Here is a 15510-nt window from a genome sequence, read left to right on the forward strand (position 1 = left end):
GGTTAATCCCACAAGAACTGCAAGTACAACTACGACATAGGGGTGACTTGTGTGCTCCAATGCTGTTGGAGAAAGAGGCTAGAAGCATTGGCAATTCCTTCTCACAACTTACAAATGCTTAGAGGTCTTTATGTGCCACGTGGATACCTTTTCCTTGTAGATTAATATTCGAAAAGGACGTCTTGAAATGACTTAAATAATAAAAACACATGGGTCAAATCCCCAAGAATAAAAAATTGAAATTGCAAATTAAATTTAATTGAAGACTTGAATGCTTAGCAAAAACATTTAAATTGCTTGTTTCCATATCTAACACATACCCTATCTAATAGCCTCAAGTCAAAGTAGTACTTGATCTGTAAAACACAATTATGAAGAATGGGGATAGGGAAGTGCACCGTCAATTTTTTTCTTAAAAATAGAAGTGTTTAGGAAATGCCACTTATAAATGCATCAGAAAACTCACTGCATTATTATAATATGTGTTTTGAGCCAACTTTGGTTTAAGTGGAGTAAATGCAATGATCAGCTTACAAGTGGCATAATTGCATGTGAAAATTGTTCACCAAAAATTCTGATCTTTTCATCACTAATAGTAATCCCCAACTGATACTCAAATTTTCATGCTTGATCCCTAGACCTATTCTTCAGCACCCTCGGTCATATCTAAAAAATGAAAACTTGAACCAAATCACTTCCAGTCATAGTCTGATCCCTTCACTTCTAAATTCAAATTTATTCGTTTCTTACCACTACAATAGCCGTCATAACACAACTTAGTGTATTGCATTGGTTTGTGTTCTTCTTGTTGTACTTAAGAACATGCATTCACTTATTTGAAAAATATCATGGAATGTTGGAATGTGAGAAGAAAATCTAGAACTAAGAGCTAAAGCAAAATTTACTATCCATTATCTACTTATGATATCATTCTACAGATGTTTGCTTGATGTCTTCAATGCTTCCGCTCAAGACAATAATGTTAGTCTAATCAAGGATCTAACTTAGGATAATATGAGCCCTGTGATCCAACAAGTTCCCCAAAGGCGTTTTCAATCACCATCAGCCCTTGCAGCATTTTAGATATCAAGATTAAGGAAGATGAATTAAATCAAGCATATTCTATTATATTAAGCCTTTGCACATCGGATCAGTTCCATGCAAAAATCATGTCCATAATCACAACAATTGGATTTGAAAGCATAGAGCTGGACCCAAGTGACAAACAATTAATCTTTAAGCTCTAAGATCTTCATCATAGAGAGCCCTAAAAGTTTCAAAACAAGGTGAATTAGTACTTACATCTTGACACATTATTTCCTTGTCATTGGATGTCAAGCTAAGATCACATTCAGTTATTTTTATGTCCCCATTTTTAGCAAGTTCTTGCAATTGGCTTGGTCAGTTCACCATTGTGACCCTTGTGAAATGACAGTGGGATTTGAGTGTCTCAGTTGTGGGGTTATAGGCCTTCTAGCAACCTATGGTGTGTTTTCGCTCCATTTGAGGGACTTACTATTTATCGTAAGTCAAACGGTTGGTTCTGATGAGCTCAGTTGAGTTAGAGGAGTTGGGTGATGCTCTTAGTTTTTTATTTCGGGCTTCAGATTTGGGCTACAAAAAATCTTGGAGGGAGCGTCTATTTATAGTAAGTCACCCCCTCAAGTTCATTCATCGTCTTTCTTCATCAAAATCACTCTAGTGTTGTCAGATTTTGATCCTGATGCTTCTTCAGTTGTTTTCGCAAGACGAGTGAATTATTATTATTCATCTAAATATGTCAAGGTTTCTATTTTTTTTGGTATTGTATGTTGCTCACCTCAGTATCATAGCTCATTGGAACCGAAATGAAAAGTTTTAAATCATAGAACAAGAAACAGTAGCCTTTTGTGTCAGAATATTATGTTATGGTGGAAAAGTTTAGTTTTGGAGCCAAAAGCAATTAATAAAATATATTATGACACTTTATTATATTTTAATGTTGTGTGGAGGAAGCTTCTTAAGTGAAGTTCATTTGGGAAACTTGTGCCATTTGGCGACTATAAATATGAGCCCATTTGATGAAGAAACACATCCAATCATTTCAGTATCTTATTTTTCTTGGTTGTAAATTGACATTGGCTCAAAACTACAACAAAGGAAATTGAAATTTGTTTAAGCTATAACTGATTAGGGTTATTGCATATATATATAGGCAAATTGCTACCATGTTGGTAGCACCCTTTCTATTAAAATCAAAATTAATTACACGAAGAGTGCAACCGTGCACAGAAGCCAACATGGCTTGGAATCGTCCAATCAAAACAAGCCCACTGGAGGAAACAAATGAGAGGAAGATCGAGAAATATAGTGATAACAGATACCAAAGATAAAATATTATAAGCTATCCAAGTAATGAATGGGTTGGATAGTCAAAGCGCAAAGAAATGGCCACAAGAGGATATGCAGCAACACCATCAAAGTCTTGACACAACACTGCCAATCTACTCCCCAATCGTCAATAAATTGGGGATCATTAGCCGTCATGTTTGCAGTTGCATCAATAGATCGACCTGTTAACATGCGATATAGCCACACGACTTATAAAACACAGGAGGCAGTTAAGCCACATCACAATCCTACAAGGGATGCTGGCCCACTGCCTTAACAATACCCCTCTAGTGTAACTCGTTGCAGTCATGCGGATTCGAACTTGTGACCAAGCTTTGATACCACTTGTTAGCTATCATATGTGCCACTACATCAAAATATCAACCTGTTAACTCGCGATACAACCACATGACTTCTAGAACACAAGAGGCGATTAAGCCACGTCGTGAATCCTGCTAGGGATGTTGGCCCACTTCCTTAACAAGGATAGCTCTAGGGAGAAAAACTATTAGCAAGATATGAATGTGACAATCAATAATCATGAGACCAACCATGAATGCTCAACCTAGAATACCCAGATATAGTAGAGAAACACAAGACTGGCAACCCCAAAGAATTTCAACCATGCAAAAATAGAATCTAAGAGAGAATCATCAATGTCCATCAAGGGAGGGCACGACCCCTCTTGATCGAGTGAAGTACAGTTTGATAGAAGACTGATCAGTGACCAAAGCATATTCCTGCCTTTTTTGTTTGTTCGTCTTCCTTCTTGTTCGCTTCTTAACTGGATCACTCCTAAGGATTTGAGTTGTTGATTGAGGGATCGATCATGGTTTGATAGTATCCAGTTTGTCATGGATTTGATAAGGATCAACATATGGGATGCTACGATCAATGAATTCACCATCATCTGGTCGATGACATGAGTGAGGTTATTCACCTATGAGCCATTGATGATGTCACCAACATCTGCCTGTGAGCCATAATTGATGTCACAACGTCTGCCTGTGAGCAATTTTTTATGTCACCAGCATCCGCCTATGAGTCATTGTTGATGTCCGCCAAAGCCTCAAATAGAGTAATGGCCTTGCAAGCCTCACTCGGTTTAGTCCCTAGGAAATTATCGACTCACAATAGAATTGGCGATGAATTGACAGAAAGATTTTCTTGGGCATCCAGCGTGTAGTAGGAGGGATGGGGTAGTAAGCCTCTTTATGCCTATAGCTCCAGCATCGAAGGAAAAAGAAACACTCTTTATCTATTTCCAAATTTTGGTGCCAATTCCTAAAGGATGAAGACAAGAAAATTGTCTTTGGAATATGATTAATGGCCAAAATATTGATTTTGGAAACTCGAACCAAATTATCACTCCCCAAGTCAATGTCAATGGTTTGCCCTACAGAGTTACCAATCCTATCAAGAACACTGATGGACCTAAATTCAAAAGGCAGGTTGTATAAGGAGATCGAGACTGGCGCATAATAGGGATTAAAGTCCATAGGGCTGAAACAAGGAACCCAATTCTGCACATACATAAATTGATCGTCAAATTCCAAAACTTGTGACTAAGAACCTCATCCTAGGCAGCAAGTGAAGTGAACTTAACCAAAAAGAATTATTTCAAGAGGAAATGTATCTCCAAGAAGTTGCATCCCCAAAACTCTCTAACCCATGATCAAATTTTATCATGCGACAAGTTTTTTCCCAATATTCTTACAATAATTGCAGTATCTTCGAGGGTTTTGATATCAACATCGACAAGATCTGCGACTTCGACACTCAAAATTCACCCATCAACTTTCACATTTATGGTCCCAACAAACATAGGCAAAGTCACTTTTCCCCATATATAGATAGATAGATAGATAGATAGATAGATAGATAGATACTATAATAAATTGGTGTGTCTTGCACTTACTGCGATGGTCTTTTTCTTGTCAAATATGCCAATATAACTATGCAATGAGGATGAGTAGTATTGCTTACACAAATCGATGCCTCTAATTATCACTCTTATAGAATACAATGTCTAGACAACAACTATTGCCTCTAATATAGTTGTGGTTCCTAATGAATCCCTGTAATCCTCGCAATCAAGTCTTCTCTTTGTTTAAAGAAATAATTTATTGTACCTATAAATATAAAATGAGCAAGGAAACTGAATAAAAAATAAACAAAGAAGACAAAATACAAGAACACAATATTTATCGTGATTCAACAAACTTGCCTATGTCCACACTCCAGTAGGGAATCACTTTATATTAGACAATATCTGATAAAGTACATGGGTTGCACACAGCCATTATAAGGAGCTCTTCGAATATGAAGAGTTGAGGGAGAACAAACAATCATGTGACTCTTGGGCTTCATACCCCAACAATCTCTCTCATGAAGACCAACCAATACAACCGTGCATAGTAGCATCCCTTGCTTCCCATTTCAAATTTCAGAGAAGAATGAGACCTTGAGACAATCTCAAGGTTTCCAAACTTTGCTCCAACACACTCGAAATGGGTCTTCTCCACATCAGATTGGTGTAAAAAATATCTTCTCCATTATCTAATTCTAAAATATGACAACTATAAAAACATTCCCTGAAATCAACATTTGCAGCATCAACCAATGCAATTCTAACTACTTTCAAGGGATTGAGAATTCCTGCCTTAACCATGTCCTTGGCAAAGCCAAGCTCAAGATCCATATTATCTTGCTCCAGTAACTTCCCTACCACTATGACACCATCAACATTAGCATTTAGTGCATTATGAATTATCCACATTCCAAACTTTTGATCAACATTAACATCTTCAACATCCTCAATCATGGTGGGAATACCAGTCGTATGGCCTGCTTTATTATCAAAAAACAAGTTCTTAACCATCTTTGTCTCATCAAAAGACTTGCACAAGTTTTGCAACACTTTTTTGTCTCTAAAATTCATAATCTCAAGCTTCGCAATGTCCACAATATTCAGGACAACGTCAACAACAAGTGGTTCAATAGGGTAGAATATTGGCTTGCAAACTTACTATACAAACACATATGCGGTTCCAAAGATGGTTGAGATGCTACTATTTACAGATGATTTGTATCTTGTTCCCTTCTGAGTTAGTTGCCCAACATCCTTCAAAGCACTGCCAGAACGAATTTCAAAGGACATTACCCTCAATGAGATTAACCTTTTGATTGCTTTGAATTGGTTGTCTCAAAGCTGCACCAATACACACAAGTGTAGGATGAGGAGAGCAATGATAGTCAACAGTGTAGGATGAGGAGTGTGATGATAGTCAATTGACCATCATAGCCCTCTTCAAACTCTTCCTTTAATTGTTGTTCCTCCTACGTCGCAGGTATGTCAACTGCCTTAACCTCCAGCTCAAAATCTATCTTTTGATAAACCTTTCCATGCATTTCTAACAATATCTCCCTAAGCTTCTCATCTTCCAAGGGATTCACCTTAGGCCTTTCACTTGAAGGATTTGCAATAATCTGTAAATAGAACATTGAGCTTTGCAACCAAGTCGAGTCAGACCTCCCCATCCTGCAAGAATGGGAATCCTCATCCCATGGCTACAGAGAACTATCCAAGCCAGAGTTGCTCCCTCCAACATTTAGCAAAGGTTGTCAGAGAACAATATTAAGACAAAGTACCCTCACCCTTGGCGTCCCATATCAAATGGTTATTTTTGCAATTTTTTTAGTTTTTGGACTTTCACAATAGCTAAAAATGCACTAGATATTGAGCCCTCATCATCATCTCGCAAAAGATGGTACACAAAGAGCAGTGCTACAAGAAAATTTGGTTCTTCATAAGCATATATATTGCCTTCCTAGAATGTACCTACCGCCGTCGCGCCAACCATAATCATCATACATACACATCATATTCATTCCCAAATCATCCACATCCTAACATCGTTTTGTCATCTCTACATGTCCCTAACTTCAATCATTTAACCATTCCCATTTTCTTCTTTCTATTCTCAAACCCTCTCATCCACTTCCCATTCCTCCGAATGTACTCATTTTGAGAGAGCACCCACTCACCTCCTTTCTCACTGGGATATCACTAACACATTTCTTAACCCCTATTCTTCCAAACAATTGATACATCCCACCACCAATCCATTCTCATTAAACATCTATACTTATTGTCTTTTAAATGATGTTACTTCCCTTAATTGCAATGTTGTTTCAAAGTGGAACAAAATGCAAACATTTAAAATCCACAGCCCTATTTTAACCTAACATTGTCGCAATTCCATCAATCCACATAAATAATCCTACATCACATCTTCAATAATTAATTCAATAAAGCTATTTAATTAATCAGGCGATCTTCCACCCAATAATTAAATAAATGAATCTTATGTAATTAACTAAGTTAAACCCCCTTCAGCAATCGATTCATGTCACTAGTTGATTAAATAAATCCTATTTAATCAATTAACCGAGTCGAACCTTTCTTTTAATTACTTAACTAAACAAGTTGTGCCTATTTATAATAAGGTTAATTCATTCCTCTATTTTATTCTAGAATAATTAAATCATTTTCCTTTTACTAAAATTCAAACTAAATCAGGCAAGAGCCTATAACACAACGGTAAATTGTGAGCCTCTTATCTAAAAGGTCTTGAGTATGAATGTTCTCAAGCTTAACAAATAATAATAACAATTAATTACAACAAATTATAATAATTAACCTCACCTTCGGCCTATTACCCATCAAAAAATAATTCAAAATATATCAGCTTTTAGCCCTCGTCATCAATTTGAATCCACAAGTATTTCCACCCTCCAATTTCAAACATCTCCACTTTCCCACATATAGATCTTCCACATGCTCCTATATCGACCATTCAATGAAAGATTTAATACTTTCCATCCACTTGCCTATCTTTTACACCTCTACCTGCATAGATCCCATTAATTTTAAGACATGTCCCCGCTAAGTTTCCTCCCCTTCATTCTTTTATTCCACTTGTCACTTGGAAAGCTTTCCAAATGCCAACTAATCCTAGCCCTCTAGCTATGTAGTAGCTTGCCATCCTCATGGCTGGTGGTCTTTAAGAAAGCTTCTTGGAAGGACAAACAAAACACACCCTCATAAAAGCACATTCTCACCATATTTGGCTATCTCAAGCAAAGACCAACCTGCACCAGTTCATATTATTGCAAGTATATATCATAAAGAAACCCTAAGGATTATGTTAGCATGTCTTTTACACAAATTTAACACCTTAATTTTTCTCTAAAAACAAGATGTGCCTTGATTTGGATAGAGCTTATTGTGTTTAGTGCATTAACTCACCATGTTTATCCAAATTTAGCATCCACAAATGTTAAAAAGTGAGTGAAATGCTCAACAACCCAAAGCCAAAGAAAGAATGATGCACTGGTGTTGTCTCAAGTTGATAAAATCAGCAGTGCAGAGATGGGATATGGCAATGTAGCAAATGCAGATTATGCAATTTGGAAAACAAGGATGTTATCTTCTGATCTAGTCTAGTACATGTCGCTGCAATTCTTGGTAGAAATCTTAATCCTAATGTCATGTCCCCTTTCTAGAGTGGACATCAGAGACGATAGAGTTGGCCTATCATTAGAATCTCGTAGGTTGGCAGTGGTGTTTAGGGACTCAATCAGGGTACACAGTGTTCGAATTTGGAGTTTCAGACAGTGGGAGAGCAGTTGAGAGCAGTTCCTTAATTGTAGAAGTTTCCTACATTTTACGAGGTAGAGATGTGTTACATTCTTGAGTCTCCACGAGATCATTCTATGGTTTCAGTTTCGGGAGATTCGGAGACATTCCTATTTTTTAGGAGTATCCCTATTTTTGAGGGATGAGATTGTCAGTTATTTCAGATTATCCCACATTAGTCACAGGAGCTGACGAGATCAGTTTCACCTTATAGAGGTGGTTTGGACTATTAGTTCGCTATTTGGGAAATATTTTAATATATTTAAATATTCCCCTAAGTTAGCATTTTAATAATTTAAATAAGGCTAAGTTATAGCCATTTTGGAGTAATAAGGGGTTTTTTGGCCTCATCTGGATGAGTATCCCTTGGTGTAATAGCTCGTTGGAAAGGTCTTGAACTTTTCTAAATATTTCTCTTTTGACTCAGAGCATTTTGGTGAACAAATTTCTTTCTATTGGGAAAAAGGTCAATTTCTGGATACTTGACCACTTTAAAAATGAGAAATATATTATTTTATAACCCAACGCCACATGGAGACATTTTTAGGGTTCGAGCTAAGTATGATGGGTTATAAGGAGGTAAAGAGAAAGTTCTAATTCATTATTGACATATTACATTTTGGATTTGGGTTTTGGGCTCTGATTGAGCTTTCAGCATTTGGGATGCCAAACCCTCTTGCTTTGCTTGTTTGGGACATAGCCCCCAAAACAGTGGTTTGGATTCTTAGCAGTCAGAAGCATCTTGGAGATTTTGCATTGTTTCTTCAGGGGAACGCAGTATTGAGTCAGAGTTTTAGCTAGGGTTTGGACATTTTATCCACGTGTGGGCACTTTGCAGCTGTACAGCTGTGCCTAGCAGCCATATTCTCTCCCACATGCAACACTTGAAGAGCTCGAATCTAGCCGTAACTTCTTTCTGGGCTCATATTTCTCATTCACGCCTTCAGGTTGGCTTTGTACTTGGTTGTATTCACTTGGATTGTCAGCCGACTGGATGGTTCCAGTGATGTTTCTGTAGCCGACGAAATGATGTCATCGGTGTTTTGTATTTTGTAGCCAACGGGTAAATAGTTTGTAGCGGACATAATGTTTGTGGCCGACGAACTCCTTCGGAAAGGTTCAAGGAATAGTATTTATATCCCCTCTAGGATCGTTGTAAATTATCATCTTCTATCTTATCTTACTGGTAAAGAAATCAACACATACGGACAATGGAACAGAATAGCAGAATTATATTCGCATATGCCAGACATACATTATGCTTCATAAGATAAGATAGAAGATGATAATTTACAACGATCCCAGACGGGATATAAATACTATCCACCGAACCTTCCCGAAGGAGTCCGTCGGCCACAAACATTATGTCCGCTACAAACTATTTACCCATCGGCTACAAAATACAAAACACCGACGACATCATTCTGTCAACTACAGAAACATCGCCGGGACCATCCAGTCCGCTGACACCATCCCCCCCAAAAAGAAAAGTCGTCTCCTGACGACTAACAAAATATCTGAGACAAATTAACAAACAAAATACATTAACAAATTAATTACAACAAGATAAATCTGCTTCTAACACATCACTGTCACTTCGTCCCGTGCCTGTAGCCTCTGCTAACATAACACTCAGCCTCCTCAATGAAGCTAACCTTGATAGCCACCTGTGTTGCTTTTCTCTGTTTTCAATTCCTCGGTACCCTGAGCCAAGTGTCGTTGCACTGCCTCCAACTGGATGATTAGCTCCTCCCGAGCTCTCTACGCATCCACCAAGACAGCCTCCCGGCCAACACCTACTCCCAGTGCCTCTGGTACACAGACAGTCCATGCCTACAACAACTTCAACTCTTCTCAACTGGTTAGACTCCCACGACTGATATCTGCAATGACTGGGGGTCCAGGGGGCAACGCCCCCGACGGGGTTGGGGGGCAACGCCCTCGACGGTGTCGAAGGGCAACGCCCCCGCGGGGTCCTGGGGTAGCGCCCCAGGTGCGCATAGGGTAGGGTCAAGGGGCAGTGCCCCTCACCGCCAAGACCAAATTAGCACTTCGCAACCTACACAGAAATGCACAAAACACACCATTTCTGTCATTTTCTGCCGATTCTACACTCTTTCTAGCAACCACTGATGCTTCCCCTCCTCTTTGGCATCATCTGCTACTCATTCCGAACAACTTGATTCTGTCATCGTTTTTTTTTTGGAGTTTCCTCTGCCCGTTACCCCGCGAAAGAGGCCAACAAAATTATGCCGTAACCAAGCAAACCTTTCCCACGGACCTCCGACCTCTGACAAGCAAATAAACATAGGAGGAATCTTGAATCCGACCAAAACAAATGAGAAACTCAAGCAATTCCTCCAACAGTGAAAACGATCAAACAATCTAATCCTTCGAAATTCCTCCCTGCAACCCGCATTAATCCATTTCATGCATTATCAAGACCTGCAGTGGAATCGAAACACCATCCCGCAGATAGTGTAACGCCCGCACGGAAGAACATATAAAACTCGCAGTAGATATAATGGAGGAGAGTAGGAAAAAAGGGAGCGAATTTTGTTTTACAACTCCGCGGACTGCTTCCACGGACAGGAGAATGGCCGCCGGATAATCTCCTGCGGAGGTCTACCCGCGGGGCAATCTCCCGCAAAGTCTACCCGCGGACATGGATATGATTATAAATCTTCATCCGATTACTTATTAGGCATATATTCAGGAAAATTTGCTTGAAGCGACTTTGTTTTAAATATATTTGGAATACATTTTCAAAACTGGTTCATCTTATTGTACTTCTGTTATTACTTATTGAAAATCATCAAAAATACAAAACAATCAAACCCTTCTACAACTTCTGTCTAGCTCTGCAAGAAAATTTTAATAAACAGGGAAAACAAATTTAAAAATATAAATTTACAGCAGATTAGCAAAAGAGATCCATCAAGGATCTTTCAATGGTATCAAAGCTTACATCCTGCCAGCCTGTAGGGTTTGTGAGAAATTGTCACAACAGATTTCAGCAAAAGTCTTGATAATTCATTTCAGCATCTGGGTACTGGTTAAAAAATTTTGATAATTCATTTTGACATCTAAGTGTTGGCTAAAAAGTTTTGATAATTCATTTTGGCAAGGGTTTGGAATAGACCAGGAACCTACAATGGCTAGAAATAAAAATGGGCGCTCTATGGTTTCATCTTCGTTAACAAGCACAAGTAAGATGCCTCTTGCCAAGACATTCAATGTTGCAATTATGAGCAGCTACCATCAGTATTGTTCTCTTCCTAAGGAGATACGCAACCTCCTTTCCTTTACAGAATTTATGGGTGTACCTGAAGCAGATGATAACTGGGTATCTACAAGCTCCTTTCAACAGAAAAAAGAGAAAGAAATATTAAATGATAATAAAGAAGTCATTGGTCACAAATTGGAAGAGATTACAATCAGGGGACAAACCATTAGAGATGTTGGAAATGTGACAGCAAGGTGTGAGGCCTATTCTAAAATTTGCAACAGTAGTGACACAACTTCGTTACCTCAAGATGTGGCATCCTTTGGTCAAGAAGAGAACAATGATTTGTATTCTATATTTGAGGGTACACGTGGTGCAAGCATGGGACGTGATGATGGGAATGGTACAAGTCATCATAAGCCTGATTTTGTGTACTTTGGGGTAGATGATATAAAACATTGTCAAAGGTTAAATAAATATTGGTTAGATAGAGCTATGCAAGCAAAGATACTTGCTGCCCAAGCAAGACAATGTCTCCAAACAGTCAAAGAATGCCATAATCAGATAGATGATGCAAGGAAACAAAGGGAATCATCCATTAAATCTTTATTTCTTCCAACAGAAGAAGAGGCCAGCATTGATTTGGATGGAGCAACAAGTAATACAGAGGGTTAGGATTATTTTGGTGAGTTTGCACAAGAGAGTAATCCAGACAGAGGTATTTCAGAGGCATTGGGTGATGAGACTTCATGTCATGATGAGTCTAATTTCTTAGACCATACCCTAGAAATCAGAGTAGTGTGTACTCATAGTGACACTGAATCCCAAGATCATGATTCGGTTGTATGTGCAGACACATGGGGAGCTGATGAGAGTGAGCATAGTGTGGTGACAGCAGTTTCATCATTGACAAAGGAGGTGGTCTTAGAGGTACAAAGTTGCAGTACTATAAATGAGGATACATGCATTAGTGAATGCATACTGGATACTCCTTACAGCGATGTACATGACTCCAACATAGTATTCTACCATAGCGCAAATTCAGTGGTAGTAGACATGCCTAAGAACTATCATTTTCAGACTCCTCATCGCTTGATTAGACAACTCAGGGTTGATGACACGAGGGTAGACATAGTGGTTGAGCACTTTGATTTCGCTCGACAGATGTTATCTACACTCAGTTGGAGTGCTCTTATCACTAATGAGCAGGATAGTGGAAGATTTTCCATGGCAGATTTCCATGCTCTTCATAAGGCTATGGGGATATTGAAGCAGGACTTATACTATCCGTGTTGTGATAGTGCGCTCCCATCTTCAGAGGATAGAGTTATTGACTGTAGGCACTTGACTCAGCAGTTTGGGAGGATTGGTTGGTGGGACCAGCAAACAATCCAAAATTATGTCAAGCAGTTTCTGACATGGGCTATCACATCTATATCACAGAGACTTTATCCGGGATCATGGTTACAGGATGATGTGGGTATTAGCAGACATGATGCTTTGGACGATTATTGCTTTCGTGGTGGTATCACAGTGGTTGCGGAGAGATATGGCATGATAGAGGTTTCCAGTTATCCTTGTTTATACTCAATGGATGGGTGTTGGTTCAGATGGTGTTGGACTCCGGGTGTTGTTTTGTTTGACACCTTGTCTCACAGGGATTCCAGTATGTTACCACCTTGGTTGTGGGAACACTCTCATCCAATGTGGGATCCTGATATTATCCTATACAGTGCATTTGATTAGGCAATCCTTGATGTGTTGCTTCATTTCACACACCCAGGAGTGTATATCAGAGTGGCGCAATAGGAGTTTGTTCATTGCTTATGGACAAGCAATCACCGGGAAGGGAGGATTGTCATGTCCCCTTTCTAGAGTGGACATTAGAGACAATAGAGTTGGCCTATCATTAGAGTCTTGTAGGTTGGCAGTGGTGTTTAGGGACTCAGTCAGGGTACACAGTGTTCGGATCTAGAGTTTCAAACGGTAGGAGAGCAGTTGAGAGCAGTTCCTTAATTGTAGGAGTTTCCTACATTTTAGGAGGTAGAGATGGATTACATTCTTGAGTCTCTCTGAGATCATTCTATGGTTTCAGTTTCGGGAGATTCAAAGACAATCCTATTTTTTAGGAGTATCCCTATTTTTGAGGGATGAGACTGTCAGTTATTTCAGATTATCCGGCATCAGTCACAGGAGGTGAGAAGATCAGTTTCACCTTGTAGAGGTGTTTTGGGCTATCAGTTCACTATTTGGAAAATATTTTAATATATTTAAATATTCTCCTAAGTTAGCATTTTAATAATTTAAATAAAACTAAATTATAGCCATTTTGGAGTAATAAGGGGTTTTTTGGCCTCATCTGGATGAGTATCCCTTGGTGTAATAGCTCGTTGGAAAGGTCTTGAACTTTTCTAAATATTTATCTTTTGACTCAGAGCATTTCGGTGAACGGATTTCTTTCTATTGGGAAAAAGGTCAATTTCTGGATACTTGACCACTTTAAAAATGAGAAATATATTATTTTATAACCCAACGCCACATGGAGACATTTTTAGGGTTCGAGCTAAGTATGGTGGGTTATAAGGAGGTAAAAAGAAAGTTCTAATTCATTATTGACATATTACATTTTGGATTTGGGTTTTGGGCTCTGATTGAGCTTTCAGCATTTGGGACGCCAAACCCTCTTGCTTTGCTTGTTTGGGACATAGCCCCCAAAACAGTGGTTTGGATTCTTAGCAGTCAGAAGCATCTTGGAGATTGTGCATTGTTTCTTTAGGGGAACGCAGTATTGAGTTAGAGTTTTAGCTGGGGTTTGGACATTTTATTCACATGTGGGCACTTTGCAGCTGTACGGCCGCGCCTGGCAGCCATATTCTCTCCCACGTGCAGCACTTGAAGAGCTGGAATCTGGCCGTAACTTCTTTCTGGGCTCATATTTCTCATTCACGCCTTCAGGTTGGCTTTGTACCTGGTTGTATTCATCTGGATATGATTATAAATCTTCATCCGGTTACTTATTAGGCGTATATTTAGGAAAATTTGCTTGAAGCGACTTTGTTTTAAATATATTTGGAATACATTTTCAGAACTGGTTCATGCTATTGTACTTCTGTTATTACTTATTGAAAATCATCAAAAATACAAAACTATCAAACCCTTCTGCAACTTCTATCTGGCTCTGCAAGAAAATTTTAATAAACAGGGAAAACAAATTTAAAAATATAAATTTACAGCAGATTAGCAGAAGAGATCCATCAAGGATCTTTCACCTCAATGAATATTGACGTGCATGGAGTAATATAATGCTGATAATAAGAGATTGTTCAAACTGGAATCACAATTGTGAATTTGCAAACACAATTTAGGAATATGAGTATCACTGCCTTGTGTGACATACCTTTTACCAGTTCATAAAAATCACTGCTAATGTGACTCTTAGTTTTATAGAAACACTAATTGTCTATTACAATCAAAAGGTAGTTATACCATACCCCGTATCCTACAATGAAGACTTCCCATGGAGTGAATAGCTGCCAGACACCACTGTACAAACCCAGGATCAAATAGAACTTTACGTTAGCATTTAAACACTGAATCAAAAGTTTATAAGTGAACAGTTCTTTCTAAAATTAAGCTCAACTTCGGAACAAAATTACTTACCTGATAGCTAGAGAGTTGTAGTAGCAAAAATGAGTCATTAACTCAATCAAACAGAAACAAAAAATCCAGCGACATCCATAGCCAAAGATTTTGATATTGCTTTGAGTTTTCTGTGGTGAATCTAACTTTAAATCCCAATGCGATAGAGCATCCACACATGCACACAGAAAAAAAGCAAGCCAAAGAGTAGTTAGAAACTTCAATACCTTTAAAGCTCTGCCTATATTATAGACTTTGCACATGTCAGTAGTTAGGAATAGTGATCAACCAATTTGACCAAAAAAAAATGACACTCCCAAAAACAAATTATGTAGAGGACAAGAAACAGAAGCCATGAATATATGCTTTTTAGATAGGATAAATATTTTCTAGAATCCAGATTTCAGTTAAACCTAGACAACAGTCAACAATCTTTCAAAGCCCATAAAATACACTACATTCTTGAAATTATGGCAACAATAAAATGACATAGTAGGAATCCATCAGAGCCCAATTGTTTGTTTGTTTTATATGGTAGTTTAGCAATTCAATTAAAATGTATAGTAAAAGTAGT

At 38.4% G+C, this 15510-nt stretch overlaps 1 protein-coding gene across 5 annotated transcripts in view; it reads right to left on the reverse strand.

Moving 5' to 3' along the window:
• LOC149565332 (MBOAT (membrane bound O-acyl transferase) family protein) overlaps window positions 1-15510 on the reverse strand; it is a 221210-nt gene that overhangs the window by 110464 nt on the left and 95236 nt on the right. For all 5 annotated transcript variants that reach the window (XM_089818853.1, XM_089818854.1, XM_089818852.1 and 2 more), the window contains exons 10-11: window positions 14958-15082; window positions 14789-14840 (exon numbers count right to left, since the gene is read on the reverse strand). In XM_089818853.1, the coding sequence (XP_089674979.1) occupies window positions 14789-14840; window positions 14958-15082 (177 nt within the window). The remainder of the gene's footprint in view (window positions 1-14788; window positions 14841-14957; window positions 15083-15510) is intronic.

The sequence above is a fragment of the Cupressus sempervirens genome, chromosome 3, assembly GCF_028749045.1.
Source record: "Cupressus sempervirens isolate cs-2001-9-10 chromosome 3, ASM2874904v1, whole genome shotgun sequence".
NCBI lineage: Eukaryota > Viridiplantae > Streptophyta > Pinopsida > Cupressales > Cupressaceae > Cupressus > Cupressus sempervirens.